Raw genomic sequence first — 14,640 nt, forward strand, 5'->3', positions numbered from 1 at the left:
TGGGAACTGATTGTGATAATACAGATCAGTTTGGAAGGAGCTCAGTGGCACCTGGTGTCACCTCCCTGCTCCAGCAGGGCCATCCCAGAGCACAGGGCACAGCCCTGTGTGCACACAGCTCTGCAACAGCCCCAGGGAGGAGAGCCCAGAGGCTCTGTGGGCAATCTGTTCAGGCTGGGCAGTGCCCAGGGAAGAAGCTGTGCCTCCTGTGCAGGGAATTGCTGGGCTCAGTCCCTGCCCTGCTCTGGGGCCATTGCTGGGCCCTGGAGCAGAGCCTGGGCCCTGCTCTGCCCCTCCCTGCACACAGGGACACCCAGGGCTGAGGCCCCTCTCAGCTGGGGCTCCTCTCCAGGCTGAGCAGCCCCAGCTCCCTCAGCCTTTCCTGGGCACCCAGATGCTCCAGGCCCTTCCTCAGCCCCGCTGGCCCCGCTCCAGGAGCTCCAGATCTCTCTGGTTTAGTTTTCAAGCTGCCTTAGTGCCTTAACAACTCAGTCTTCAGTGGGACTTTGGGTAGAAAATGTCTTGCTGTGTTTGACTCAGGAATAAACTGACAGTGTAGGTTTTTGCCCCTTCTCTCAGTGGATTTCTTGAGTCACCTTGGTGAATCCAAGCAAAACTTTGGGAACTCTTGCTTTCCACGCAGTTTTATCCTTTGCAGAATTTTCCAGTGTTTACTTGTGCCTGTGTGGTGGCCCTGGCCCCTGAGTCTCTGCTGGGGGCTCAGGTGTTTGTGAATCATCACAGCAGCGTCACCAGAGCTGGAGCTGGTTCATGGTCTGCTGTCTTAATCGTACAGAAAGTGCCTCTCAGGAATGTATTATCTGCTCAGAAAAAAAAAAAAAAAATCTTCCTAGCTGAGGAATATTGGCTTCAGTTGGCTTTCTGTTTCCTAGAAAACAATGATTTTCATAGTAACAAGCAAAATGCACCCCAGAATACACCACAAAAGCCCCCAAAATACACCACAACCCCCCAAAAAAGAAGAAGGCAGCTCTGAGTAGAAAACTGTGTTATTTCAATTCTACTCTCAGGTAGATGGAAAAGAGAAAGTCTGATTTTTTAAATCCTTGTTATCAGCTGTGCAACAATTATTGTTGTACCCCGACTTTAGAAAGAATTCTACACTGTCCACATCCTTCTATTGGAAGCCTGGCATTCCCGGACATCTTAAAATAATTTTAATAAAAGAAAATATATTTTAAAAATATTGGAAAACATATTACTTTTATTCTTAAAGTCATGTTTATTTTGGGGTGGGTTTGGTTTTTGTCGTTTTTGTTGTTCTTGAAAGCTCCAAATGCATATTCTGCATCTGAGTTGTAAATTCCCTCATGGGATCATGGGATGGTGAAATCAATACGTAGGCTGGTCCCTAAAAATCCTGTTTGGGTTTTGAATGCAACTGCACTCCTGACTTATTAAGCACCATTTAAATACATTAATTTAAAATATCAGCTGCTTATTTTATTCACAATCCTCAGCAGGAGTCTAAAACCCCCCCAGCACAAATGCTACTCCTAATTTGCCTTGTTCCATCCATAACATCTCTGAAGGCCATGGATTTTTTTTGCAGGACCTGCTGGACATCCCACATGGAGAAGGTGCTGCTGTGCTTCCATGATGAACACAAAAGAAGGGAGTGGGGGGTGTGGAATGAGGTTTTTGCTGCTACCTTATTCTCTCTTAGCTTTTTTAAAGTGTTTTTCTGCCTTGATCATCTCATGGCCCTGCAGACTCCCTGGCAGGCTCCCCATCATGGCTCTGTTTGAAAGAGGATTTTTTAAAATTTATTCATGTTTGTGCTAAGAGTTGCAAGGTGGGATTGGGATTCTGCTTTTTGGCCTACCCACTTCTGAACACCTAGAAGTCAATTAATCACCACACCAGCAACTGAGGGAGCTTTTCCCTAACGAGGAAAATAAAGGACTGCATATTCCACCCTCAGACGGGCAAGGTCTTGTTTGTTTTTTAATCACCTGCCTCTGCCAGAGCTTGGGCAGCCTTTCATGTTCCCCTTGGCAAGGCTGGGATTTGAAGGCTGGCTGTTTATTCTGAGTGATCTCCCTGCCCTGCTGCGGCTCCGTGCTGACTTTCCCAGCACTTTTTCCAGCCTTTCCCTGCCAAACCCCCCTGTGCTCTTGCTTTGCCTCCAGTTGGCACCCATGGGCACCTCAGACACTTCACTCCTTCATTAATCTGTTTTCCCTTCCTTTTAATGAGCTTCCATCTCCTCATGAAGCTCCTGAGAAGGAGCCTGCTAGGGGATTTTAGGCCTCTTACAAAGGTATTGGATGCCTATGGAAGACTTCTAGCTTGACTCCTAATTTTTAAAGCAATTATTTCTGATTAAAAGCATATGCACACTTTCTTAAACTTCCTATGTGTGCTTTGATTAATTTATTAACTACTATTACCCATTTATTAATATAATGGCTGCTTCATTGTTTTATGTTTTCCTAGCATGGAGAAGAAAAAGTTGTGTAGAGACCCCACAGTCCCATCCAGGGTCTAAAGGGGCTGCAGGGAAGCTGGAGAGGGACCCTGCAACAGGAACTGGAGTGACAGGACAAGGGGGAATGGGTTCAGGCTGACACTGGGGAAATTCAAATGGGATATTGGGAAGCAATCATTCCCTGGGAGGGTGGGGAGGGGCTGGGATGAAATTCCCAGAGCAGCTGTGGCTGCCCCTGGATCCCTGGCAGTGTCCCAGGCCAGGCTGGATGGGGCTTGGAGCAGCCTGGGATAGTAGAAGGTGTCCCTACACATGGCAGGGGGTGGCACTGGATGGGCTTTAAGGTTCCTCCCAACCCAAACTGTTGCATGATTTTATGATTCTATCCATAAACATTTCAGCAGATGGTGTATGGTATCTCCTAGCTCTTGAGTAGCCCTTTTTAGATGTGTACAGTACCTGGAGAAACAACTTACATAGAAAAAAATAATTAATAGATTTCACTTTACATTCTCAGTTTTCCTATTATTAATTTTGTTTTTGGACTTGTTTCTATTCAACTGAGTGCTCTGTTTCCCAGGGGCTGGTTCAAAGGTGTCAGTGTGGGATAAACCATCTTCTGTTCAACTAGAACCTGTTTCATCTCAAAAACAAAGATTTCAAGTGCTGCTCTCCAGCTTTTCCTTGAACTGGAAAATAAAGCATTGTCCGTGCTATTCGAGTTATTTGTTGAACAATTCTGATTTTTAGTCTTGGTTTGGCACAGACACAGCCTGTAATCATAGAATCCCAGAATCCCAGAATGTTTTGGGTTGGAAGGGACCTCAAAGCCCATCCAGTGCCACCCCTGCCATGGGCAGGGACACCTTCCACTGTCCCAGGCTGCTCCAAGCCCCTTCCAGCCTGGCCTTGGGCACTGCCAGGGATCCAGGGGCAGCCACAGCTGCTCTGGGCATTAATGGTGAGTTTAAACCCAGACTAATAGATGAGGTTGGTTTTGTTGTGGGTGTGTTTCTAACTCGAATGTGGGGTTTTCTAAGAGGGCTCCAACTGATCTGTGAATTTAGAAATAGCATTTTAGTCTTAGTTTTCTGCACAGTCTTTTCCCATGCAACTTCTATGCCATCCTGATACCTTTTAAAAATTCAAGCAGATGTCAAATATATCTTCTTCTCTCTTTCTTTCTGCCTATTTTGAGCTTGTCTCCCTCATTATGCTTTTAAGAGTTTAATTTTTCAAGGAGTTCCAAATGGAATTGGGTGATGACAGAGGACCTGACCAGTGGAATGGGGACAGGGACAAAAGCCACGAACAGGAGTGGAGTGAGGGGCTTTCCAGTCCTAATTTGGGAGGCCAAGAGCCTCCATCCTCACTTTTTAATGTGCCTATCCCTGACATGTCTGTACCTCAAATTATTTAGGTGTGGAAAAGGCTGGAAGAGCCTTGAGAAACCTGGAAATGAGTGGGGGGACACACCTCAGGGTGCTTTTCCTCCAACCCTGGCTCCTTCTCCTCCTCCTGGCTCATCCCTTTTCCCTCTAAGTTTCCCCTCAGCATCACCAAAGCTCTCACAGCTCCCTCCCAGCTCTCAGCAGGATGATTTCTGACAGCTCTGCCAAAACTTGGCCGAGCATGGACTTGTTTCATTCCTATTCCCACGCTAAATTTCAAGTCCCCTCTTGCAGAACACAGAGCTTTCCAAAGGAGAGGCTGCCAGGAGCAGTAGCATGTCGACAAAAAAGGGCGTCTGGCTTTTCACAGAGCTCATGAAGGGTTTTTGTCATGCAGGGAAACATTCCAGGGGGAGGGGAAAGCCTGGTGTGCACACACCCATGTGTGACACATTTGTGGTTGGTTGAGCAGCCAAGGTCAGTGAAAGTGTGGGAGTTGGGAATGGCAGCTCTGGAGCTGCCACTGGAGGCTGGATTGACACAGATGAAAGCTGGCACCAGTTTTAGGGTGACCTGATTGTGACCTTCCAGAACCTGAAGCTACAAGAAACACGGGGAGAGACTCTGCAGGGGATGGAGTGCCAGGACACAGGGAATGGCTTCCCACTGCCAGAGGGCAGGGATAGATGGGGTATTGGGAAGGAATTGTTCCCTGGGAGGGGGCTCTGTAAGATTCCCAGAGCAGCTGTGGCTGCCCCTGGATCCCTGGCAGTGTCCAAGGCCAGGCTGGATGGGGCTGGGAGCAGACTGGGACAGTGGTAGCAGGGGGGAAATTTCCAACCCAAACCATTCCATTATTCTACAATTCCGTCTCCTTGTTAAACATCTGAATTCACTTCCAAATAATGGTGACTTGTTCCCACATCCATCCACTTTTCCAACATAGCCATCCCTGAAATGTCTGTTCCTTAAGTTTCTTCTGCAGTGTGTATTTGTGGATCACAGCCATTCCAGCTCCTAGTGATGCTCCAATTCAATTTGTTGTTTTCCTATTCTCAGGCATTTGCTGTATTTCACTGTGTGATGGCTGAAATCTCTGTTTTGAAGGACTATTTATAGAAACACAGTCAAGTATTTGTGAGCTTCCTTTATCAAGTGTTTACTGTCTGCTTCTAAGCTGATAAGGGGGCTGGAGCACTTTGCCTGTGGAGCCAGGCTGGGAAGGTTGGGGCTGGAGAAGAGAAGGTTGTGTGGAGATCTCACAGCTCCTTCCAGGGGCTGAAGGGGCTACAGGAAAGCCAGAGGGGGACTAGAATGACAGGACAATGGGGAGTGGGTTCAGACTGACAGAGGGGAAAGTTAGATGAAAAATAAGGAAGGAATTGTTCCCTGGGAGGGTGGGCAGGCCCTGGCACAGGGTGCCCAGAGCAGCTGTGGCTGCCCCTGGATCCCTGGCAGTGCCCAAGGCCAGGCTGGATGGGGCTTGGAGCAGCCTGGGACAGTGGAAGGTGTCCCTGCCCATGGCAGGGGGTGGGATTGGATGGGCTTTAAGGTCCCTTCCCATTCAAACCATTCTGGAATCTTGTGATTCCTTTCCTCTGGAATATATCCTAAAGCTGTATCTCACAGAAAGGAGGTTGCTATAGAAATGCATATGTTGCTTGGCTAATTTGGATTCAAAGGGGCCATGAGCTGTAAATATTCTTCTCATTCTGAAGGTTTTTTCTCTACCCTTTCCCATGAGATGTTGTTGTGCTAAACCTGCAGATCTCCCTGCTGGCTTTCTAATTGCTCTGTTTCCAATGTGATTTCTCATTTCAGGCCCGTGTGAATCCCATCAGTGTCACTCCACCCATCCAAGCCATAGACCAGGACCGAAACATCCAGCCTCCCTCCGATCGACCTGGCATCCTCTATTCCATCCTAATTGGTTGGTGTCTGCTACTTTTCCTATCCCTCCAAATCAGTCCCTCTGGTATGACCAGCCAGGAAAAGATTGCCTGGGAGAGTGGAACCCTGATAAAAATTCCTCTTGTGGTCAGTGGGATGTTTGGAATTGTTCTTCTACCTGTTGGTGTTTAATTGCCACGTGGAAGTTCATGTCACGTGGTTATTTATTAGTGTTTATTCACATTAAATCCAGAATTGTTGTGTGGTTTAGTGAATGGAACAACAGAGTGAGGGAAAGGAGAGCTCTGCTAGGATGTGCTTTCAATTGACAGGCACAAAAAGAGAGGTTAAAAAAGGCAATTAGAGCAGATTTCATCCCCAAAATCACGTGGCAGGGGCAGCTCCAAGGATCTTACCTCATCCACCTCCAATTTTGCTGCCTGTGCCCTTTGCTTTGTAATTTAAAGTTTGTTTAGTTGTTTATGTTTCTCTCTCTTCTTTTTCTGCTGCTTCCCTGTGTTTGGGATTTGTTTCTGGGTTTGTAGGATGTGGCCATGGAAGGGCCTGAGGCTGGTTGGTAGTTGCAGGGCTCTACCCGGCCAGCTGCTCCCAAAATCCACACACAGACCTTTCTGTGGGATTTGGAAATGGAGATTCTTTGGAATCACATCATTTCCCTATCTTCCCTATATTGAACTCCATGGTTTTCCCAGCCAGGGAGAGGTGGAAGTGAGGATTTTGGGGAGCACATTGTGGAGGTTTAGCTCTGCACATGGACTTATTTATAAATGTCATAAATTGATTTTATTCCTAAGTTCTGCAGGGAAAGCTCCACCCCAGGGCCACATTTAGGCCAACTTCTTAAGGTTTTTTGCATAATTTACAATGTTCTTCAGGAGTAAAATTATTAAAAATTGTGTGTCACTAACCTGGGATGTTGGGAATATTGGAATGGCTGTTTTGACCTCCAAGAAATAATTCATAAAAGTGTGGTGCAGCAATTTGGGTTAGTTTTGGGACCTTTTTTTCCACTTCCTTTATTTTTCTTCTCTTTTCTTTTTCCTTCTTTCATTTTTCTTCTTTGTCCTTTTTCCTTCTTTACTTTTTTTTCCTTTTCTCTTCTATTCCTTGATTTTTTTTTGCTTTCTTTTTTCTTCTCTTTTCCATGTCTTTTCCTTCATTCTTCTTTGTATTTTTTCCTTTCTTTATTTTTCCCTTCTTTCTATTTATTTTTCCTTATCTTATTATCTTTCTTTTTCCCTTATATTATTCTTCTTTTCCCCTTCCTCCATAACTTTTTGGCTTTCCTCTTCTCTTCTCTTCTCTTCTCTTCTCTTCTCTTCTCTTCTCTTCTCTTCTCTTCTCTTCTCTTCTCTTCTCTTCTCTTCTCTTCTCTTCTCTTCTCTTCTCTTCTCTTCTCTTCTCTTCTCTTCTCTTCTCTTCTCTTCTCTTCTCTTCTCTTCTCTTCCTCTCTTCTCTTCTCCCACATTTTCTTTCCTTCTTCTTTCTTTCTTATTTTTTCCCTTATTTTTTCCTAATGTCTTTTTTCCTAGTCTCTCTTTTCCTTCTTTATAACATCATTTGCCCCTAATCTTTTCCCTTTTACTTATTTTTATTTTTTCATTTTATTTTCTTCTCTGTTCTTTCTGTTTTCTTTTTTTGCCTTATTTTTTTCCTTTATTTATTCTCTATCATATTTTCCTTCTCTTTTCTTTTTCCTTCTTTACCCTTTACATTTTCCTTTTTGTTTCCTTCCTTTTTCTTATTTTTTCTTTCTTCCCTCTTCCCTTATATTTTCATTTTCCCTCTTTTTTCTTTCTCTTTTCCTTCTTTATTTTTCCTTTTTTCTTCTTTTTAGTTATTCTGTCATTTTTACTTATTTCTTTTTTCCTTGTTTCTTTTTTACTGCTTTCTATTTTCTTTAAGATTCATTTTCCCCCTTATTTTTTCCTGTTTGCTTTTTTTACCCTCTTTTTTCCTCCTTTCCCCCCCTCCCTTTACTTACCTTTTTTTTTTTTTCACACTTTTTTGTTTTCCTCTTTTTATTTTCCTCATTTTGCCTCTCCTGTGCTCTTCCAAAGGATTTATTTTTGAATTTTAAGTCTGCCTTCATCTCTTGCAAGATTTGCTATTTCTGTTTTAGCCTTAAAAAATATTAAGTAGTTCTACAGGAAATGGGTCTTGCAGATATTTCTCATTATGTGGATTTTCTCCCCCCTTTTCTTTAGATCTAAACCTCCTTCTCCTTGATCTCTCTGGCAATGTCCTTTTTTAAAACACTGAGAGGTTTGAACTGTGCCTGTGGAATGAAGGAATAAGTTACTTATTAGAATGATTTTAAGTTTTATTTCATTTGACTCAGTTTTATTTGCTTCTTCTTTTCCCTTCTTTCTTTGCCCACCTGTGCAAGGCACATGCTTCAGGCACTGTGGATATTTAATATATATAACATTTGGGAATGGGATATTTGTAATTTTTTTTCTTTTTTTTTTGGAAATGTTCATTTCTTTGTGTCTTTGCAATACACCCACATTATCCAGGTGTGAAGCAAGGCCCCTCCCTTTATTTTTATTAGCAATGTTATTGATTCTACCAGTAAATTTTATTATTTTGACTAGAAAATTTTGTTATTTTTGATAGTAAAATGTTTTATTTTTAATAGTAAATTACTAGTAAAATATTCTTTTTAGAAGTAATTTGAAGCCTTTATTATCTCTGGAGCCAGTCCTTAATAAAACCTGAATTTTCCTTTCAATCATCAGCTTTTTGCCCTTGGAACTGGCTCTGTGATTTCTGCTGCCAGTTTTGGACACTTGGTTGATATTTTAAAGAAAGAGCTAAAAATGCACAATAACTATTTGGAAGGGGGATCCTCTCCAGTCCTGTGTCCATTTCAAGCCCTAGGTCCCACAAAACCTCTCCTCTGGCTCTGGGAAAAGCAAATTGAGGAGTTCTTTCCTTCTCCCTGTTGCTGGCCCCCCACATTTGGATCCCTCAGCCTCTCCAAACACACGGAATTTCTGGAGCCAGGAGACTTGGAGCTCATCCCTGGATTTCAGAGCAGCCAAAATTGGACTGAGGGCTGCTCTGCTCTGTCAAAATGGAAATTATTTTGTATATGCAGAAGCAGATACTCCTGTTCCTGGAAAACCTGGCTCCCAGAGTTTGGGAATCCAGCACTCTGAGCACTTCCTGAGGTGGGCAGAAGCTGAGCAGGAATCCCCAGACAGGATTTGGGCATCCACCTGTGTAATCCCTTAATTTTTGCTTTTCTATCATCCACCTTGCTGCCTTTTTCTCCTTTACCTCTTGAGGTTGGTTTGGTTCTTAGTGGAGTTTTTCAGGTTTTTTTTCCCCCCTGGATTCTTTCCTGACATCCTTGTCCAATATTAGCCTCATCTTCCCTTCTGTATATCCCTTTGTGACTCTTATCCTCCTCCCCTATATATTTACTCTCCTTTAGCACACCTCTTGTTTTTTCCTTTCTCAGAGTTTTTGCATTTTGTCCCTAATTTTGTGACAGTTTTTAGTTTCAGCAACAGCCTTGGTGATGTGCAGCCTCTAAAACCAGCAATCTGTTACCTGCCAAAAGATTGGAGCTCCTGCTGGGTGCCTTGTGCTCTTCAAAATTTAGATTAATTAATTTAAACTTGAAATTAAAAAGCAAGGCAAGGGGATACAGGAAACTCTGCCTCTGTGCTGGTGGTATAAGAGAAAAAATAATCCATGGTGGTTCTTTTGCTGCATTTTGGGTCAATTATATAGGTGTAGATTAAGAGAGTCACAGGAAAAAAAATATCCTAATATATAATGTATATAAATATATGTATAATTTATTTACCTTGAAAATGGTTGTCTAGAAAATTGGAGGCTTGCAAGTTAAATTATTGCAGTAATTTATCTCCTGGCTTTCTGAAAGTACTTTCTATCCCATGAGCCAGGAGTGCCTTCTGCCCTCAGCTGCTGACAAGGCTGCTCCCAGACCTAAACCCCTCAAGATTTTAGACTTATAATCAGAAAATGGATCCCAATGGATCCCAAATCCATTCAGGCTCTGAGGCTTCTGTTTTCACTGCCCTGAAGAATATCCTGGAAATCCACAGCCATGAAAACACCATTTACAACTGACAATAAATTGAGATTCCATCTGGTGCTTCCTCCCTGAGGAGAGACTTTTCCTGGAAGGATTTCTAAAATAACCTATCTGTTGTTATCATATTGTTATTAATTGTGTTGTTACTTATATATATTATTTATATGTTATTAATAATATTCCTGTTGTTATCAAGTACTTAGGGCATTGCAGCTGAGAGAAATCTTTGTGGGTTTGGAGAGTACAGAAATAATAATATTAAACACATAACTTTATTGTATCCTTAAGCTCCATGTCCACTTAAGGCAATGTTTTATCCTTCCCAAACCAGAATTAGGCTTTGTTCCTTTGATGATTAATGAGTAAAATAAACACATTGCTGAACTAAACCTTTCAGAGTTGTTCAAACCTCAATTTCTTTTTTGCAGGTACTCCTGAGGATTATCCCCAGTATTTCCATATGAATCTCACAACAGCTGAACTGACACTCCTCAAGCCAATAAATAGGGATTTACACCAAAAGTTTGACTTGGTTATTAAGGTAATTTGAGCTGGATTTTTTCAGTGGTTTTATATTCTTTGGGAAATAAAAATCTCTGGAGAAAATGTGGGGTGGGGCTGCTTGTCTCTTCTGCAGTTTTCTCTTCTTTTTAGCCTGTCAGGCATCATTTAGCACCATCAGGGAGAAGAAGGGTGTGAAGCATTTGTGAAAAGAATGAATCATGGCAGAGTTCTAACATTTCCTGTTACCTTTTGTGAACAAACTCAGCACCACTTGTCCCTCACTTTTTATGAGCCCTGTTGTCCTGAGAATGCAGCTATTTCTATCAGATTTCTGTTCCACTTGTTCAGTTCACAGCCCATCCTAGAGGATCCTGAGCATACAGATCACTGTGTGAATGTTCACAGAATCCCAGCACAGGTCAGGTTGGGGTAGCAGTGAATAATTCATATTTGAGTAGTGAAAATTCACAGGATCCTGGGCTGGCTGAGGCTGAAGGGAGCTCAGTGGCACCTGGTGTCACCTCCCTGCTCCAGCAGGGCCATCCCAGAGCACAGGGCACAGCCCTGTGTGCACACAGCTCTGCAACAGCCCCAGGGAGGAGACAGTCCAGGTTGGACAAGGCTTGGAGCAGCCTGGGACGGTGGAAGGTGTCCCTGCCTATGGCAGGGGTGGCACTGGATGAGCTTTAAGGTCCCTTTCAACCCAAACCCTTCCATGACTCTAAATATCCTAAGGAATTACAGATTAAAGCCCTGTAACCCTTTATTCCCAAAATTGGGCTGCATAATGCATTGATTAAAAAATCAATTAACTGGTGTGGGAGGGTATTTTCTGTGCCTAAATAGCAACCTGGGTCATTAATGGCCATGTTTATAGGATTTAAGAGGTTCCTGTTGCTGTGGTAAGTGTGCAGTCAGGGAATATAAGAAAACAGTAGGTAAAAGGATCAGTTTGTAAGAATGGCAATGTGCCACCTGCTAAAACAATAAAACTTTTAATGGCAATGTGCCACCTGCTAAAACAATAAAAGTTTTAGTGCTGTATCCTTCAGGGACCTTTGGAATAATAGCTCAGGCTTGTACCAAATCAAACCTTCAGCTTCTTGTGTGGCACATGTGTCATTTCTCACAGTTGTAAGATCTGATTCTGTTTTATCTGAAGGGGTGCAACTTGAGATGTTTCTCTTCAAACAGAAAAACTGCTTTTTTTGCAGCACACACTCAATTTAATCTTTAAAATATTCCCTCTGATATAAGAAGATCAATTTTTTTTTTTCTCTTGTTAAGATATTATGGAAAACTGTGAAATGGAAAAGGTGGTTAAGTCAATACAGGAATATTTGAATGCAGGAAGGAAGGTGGACAAGAAATGGGGGCACTCACCTGCATTGCTGATAAATGTTGAATTCTCAAATAGGGAGACAATGAAAAAAAAATAAAGATCCTAATAAGAAATGCTGGATTTCAGCCTTCCTCTACCTCTGGAATATATTAGATGATAAGCAAGGAGAAAACCAATTTTGCCCTCCTATGGAAGCTCTTAGCCAAGAAACATGGGCATTATTACAACACCCTTACAGGAAAAAAAAAAAAAAAAAAAAAAAAAAAAAATCATGTGGATTTTTGGGGGGTTCCCATTGAAATTTTCATCCACAATATGTGCATTAACCCTTTAAACTGAAAGGGCTTAATTAAAATTACAGTGACATGACCACTGCACTGTGGACATGAGATTATGTTCTTGTTACCAGGTCTAAAACAGGTCAGACAAGTTTTATTTATTTTTTTAAGCATGAAGCAAATGGGAGAATTAGTCAAATTGATGCACTTTGCTCCATTTCTATTTGAGCAGGGGTCATTTATCAATCAGACAGAATCTAAGCTGACACTTCCATTATTAGCCATTTGCAAAGAGGATGGGCTGTAGGAGGCTGGATGTGCTGGCACAGGCAGGGAAGTGCTCATGGGTGGAATTCCTGTATTTTGGAGAATTTACCACACCTTGTTTATGCTAAGGATGATTCAGGGACTCAGTTTTGGATTAGGCAAAGGAAGAGGAGCTGCAGGAGTTTCTCCTGAATGTTTGCAGTGGGTTGGTGTCCAGTAATTAAGGAAAAATCATGACATTTGTCCACTCAGAGTTGCTATAAACCTTTGGGAGTTGCAACAGCAAAAAAACCCTGGAAGTATTTTGACTGTAATGAAGGGCAGAGAATCCCAAACTGGTCTGGGTTGAAAGGGACCTTAAAGCCCATCCTTGCCATGGACAGGGACAGCTTCCACTACCCCAGGCTGCTCCAAAGCCCTGTCCAGCCTGGCCTGGGACACTTCCAGGAGCAGCCACAGCTTCTCTGGAATCTGTGTCAGAACCTCCCCACCCTCACAAACCATTTCCATTTCTGTTGTATCACTCTGGTCTATGTTGCTTACCCAGGACTACATCAAAATTTCTCCCCCTTAAAGAAAATTCAGATTCAAAATCAGGGAAAGCATTTTATTTCTCCTGCAAAAATTGATTTTTCATTTCTTATGGTATTGTATGAGTGACAAAAATGCTTTGATTTTTAGAACATCAGGTGGAAAAATAAGAGGAGTGTTTTGGTGATTTCAGGTGGGCACCTGTGTACTGGTGAAATTAAATTGATCACTTTAGAGTTTAGATAGTTAAAGTGATAGCCAAATTGATTTAGTTAATTAAATTGATAGTTCTAGAGTGGGTTTTCATCCAGTCTGGCTGGTCAAGTCATAAACCACTGTCTGTTGTATTTGATTGTATTTGGGCAATTAGGGAGGATTTATGTGACTTGGGCATCTCAATAAAAACTCCAATTAAATTATTTTCAAAAATAGAGGGGAAGAGGAAAAAGGTAAGATGAGATTACCAGCTTCAAATAACATTTGTAGCCTGACTTATTAATAGGACTTTTCCTTGAATCTAGGGATTTTATGGCTCATGGGGAATACACTCTCACAACCTGGGCTAGTGGAAGGTGGGGCAGAATTGAATGAGCTTTAAGGTCCTTCCAACCTAAACCAGCCTGAAATTCTGTGAAAAAGAATTGGTTTGTGTCCCTTGGGTGGTTTTGGTGCCTTCCCCACAAAGCTGGTGGCAGAAATGTCCTTCAACACCATGCCAGGGCAACAGAGAGGATTTTGAAGAGTATTCTTGCATAGCATTTTCTGTGATCCCAGGAGGACTTTCAGCCAGGCTGTCACTAACCCAGTGACAGACAATTCCTTGGAAACAGCTCTGCAGTGGGATTGCATTTCCCTGTTGTTTAGGGGGTGACAGAAGGTCAGAGTGGACAGAGTATTTGCAGTTTCAGTGTTAGAGGGAAATTGGTTTGGGATCCCATTGTGCAAGAGGTGATGGGGAACATTTCTGCTGTAATGTCTATTCCACCTGCTCTGGAGTTTCTCCTGGCTGAGATTTTTGAACCAAGTGGGATTTCCAGCCAAACTGAGCAGCACAGGCAGCTCCAATCTCTGCTCTCTGTGAGCAGGGACAGGACCCAGGGAATGGCTGGAGCATTGAGTGCCAGGGAGGTTTAGGGTGGAGATCAGGGCAAGGTTCTTCCCCCAGAGGTGCTGGCACTGCCCAGGCTCCCCAGGGAATGGGCACAGCCCCGAGGCTGCCAGAGCTCCAGGAGGGTTTGGACACCAGGGATGCCCAGGGTGGGGTTGTTGTGGGGGTCTGTGCAGGGCCAGAAGCTGGATCCATGATTCTTCTGGGTCCTTCCAGCTCAGGATATTTTGTGGTTCTCTGACTCCTTTCTCGTGGAGGTGCTTTGGATAAGAGAGAGATGCCCAACAGTCCCAGTGTAGTTAAACTCTTCCCAGTGTCCATGATTCTCCCTGATATGGATTTCAGCAGAAACAACAGGAAGTGATGCTCTCCTCACTCTGGTGGTTGTTTGATTTCTCTTATTCCATTAGGAGCTTCATTGATCACTCCTGTCTGTTGCTCTCAGAGCTGTCAAAAAATTCCTGCATTACAGGGGAAAAAGGTATCACTTCAGAAACAGCCTCAGGATCAAACTGTGGACAAACCTTGGGAGGCAGAAAATACAGATATTTATGTGCCATGTTTGGTGGGATTGCAGAGGGGCTGTTTCCTGTTCCAAGTACAGGAAACAGGAGACAAATACAGAAAATACAGAAAAACAATACAATGTTTGCCAGCCACTGGCAAGGGCAAAAAATGGTCAGGTTTAAAACACAGGGAGGTATGGAGTAGAACTCTAGGCTGGAGAATCTTAGGAATGATCTCAGTGGTTGAATTCCTGAAATAATAGCTAATTCTGATCCTG

General features: G+C 43.0%; 1 protein-coding gene across 2 annotated transcripts in view; it reads left to right on the forward strand.

Moving 5' to 3' along the window:
• The window catches only part of PCDH15 (protocadherin related 15), a 643,053-nt gene that overhangs the window by 477,338 nt on the left and 151,075 nt on the right, over positions 1–14,640 (forward strand). For both annotated transcript variants that reach the window (XM_056495514.1, XM_056495516.1), the window contains 2 exons: positions 5,665–5,773; positions 10,255–10,367. In XM_056495514.1, the coding sequence (XP_056351489.1) occupies positions 5,665–5,773; positions 10,255–10,367 (222 nt within the window). The remainder of the gene's footprint in view (positions 1–5,664; positions 5,774–10,254; positions 10,368–14,640) is intronic.

This window comes from Oenanthe melanoleuca, chromosome 6, assembly GCF_029582105.1.
Source record: "Oenanthe melanoleuca isolate GR-GAL-2019-014 chromosome 6, OMel1.0, whole genome shotgun sequence".
NCBI classification, from domain to species: domain Eukaryota; kingdom Metazoa; phylum Chordata; class Aves; order Passeriformes; family Muscicapidae; genus Oenanthe; species Oenanthe melanoleuca.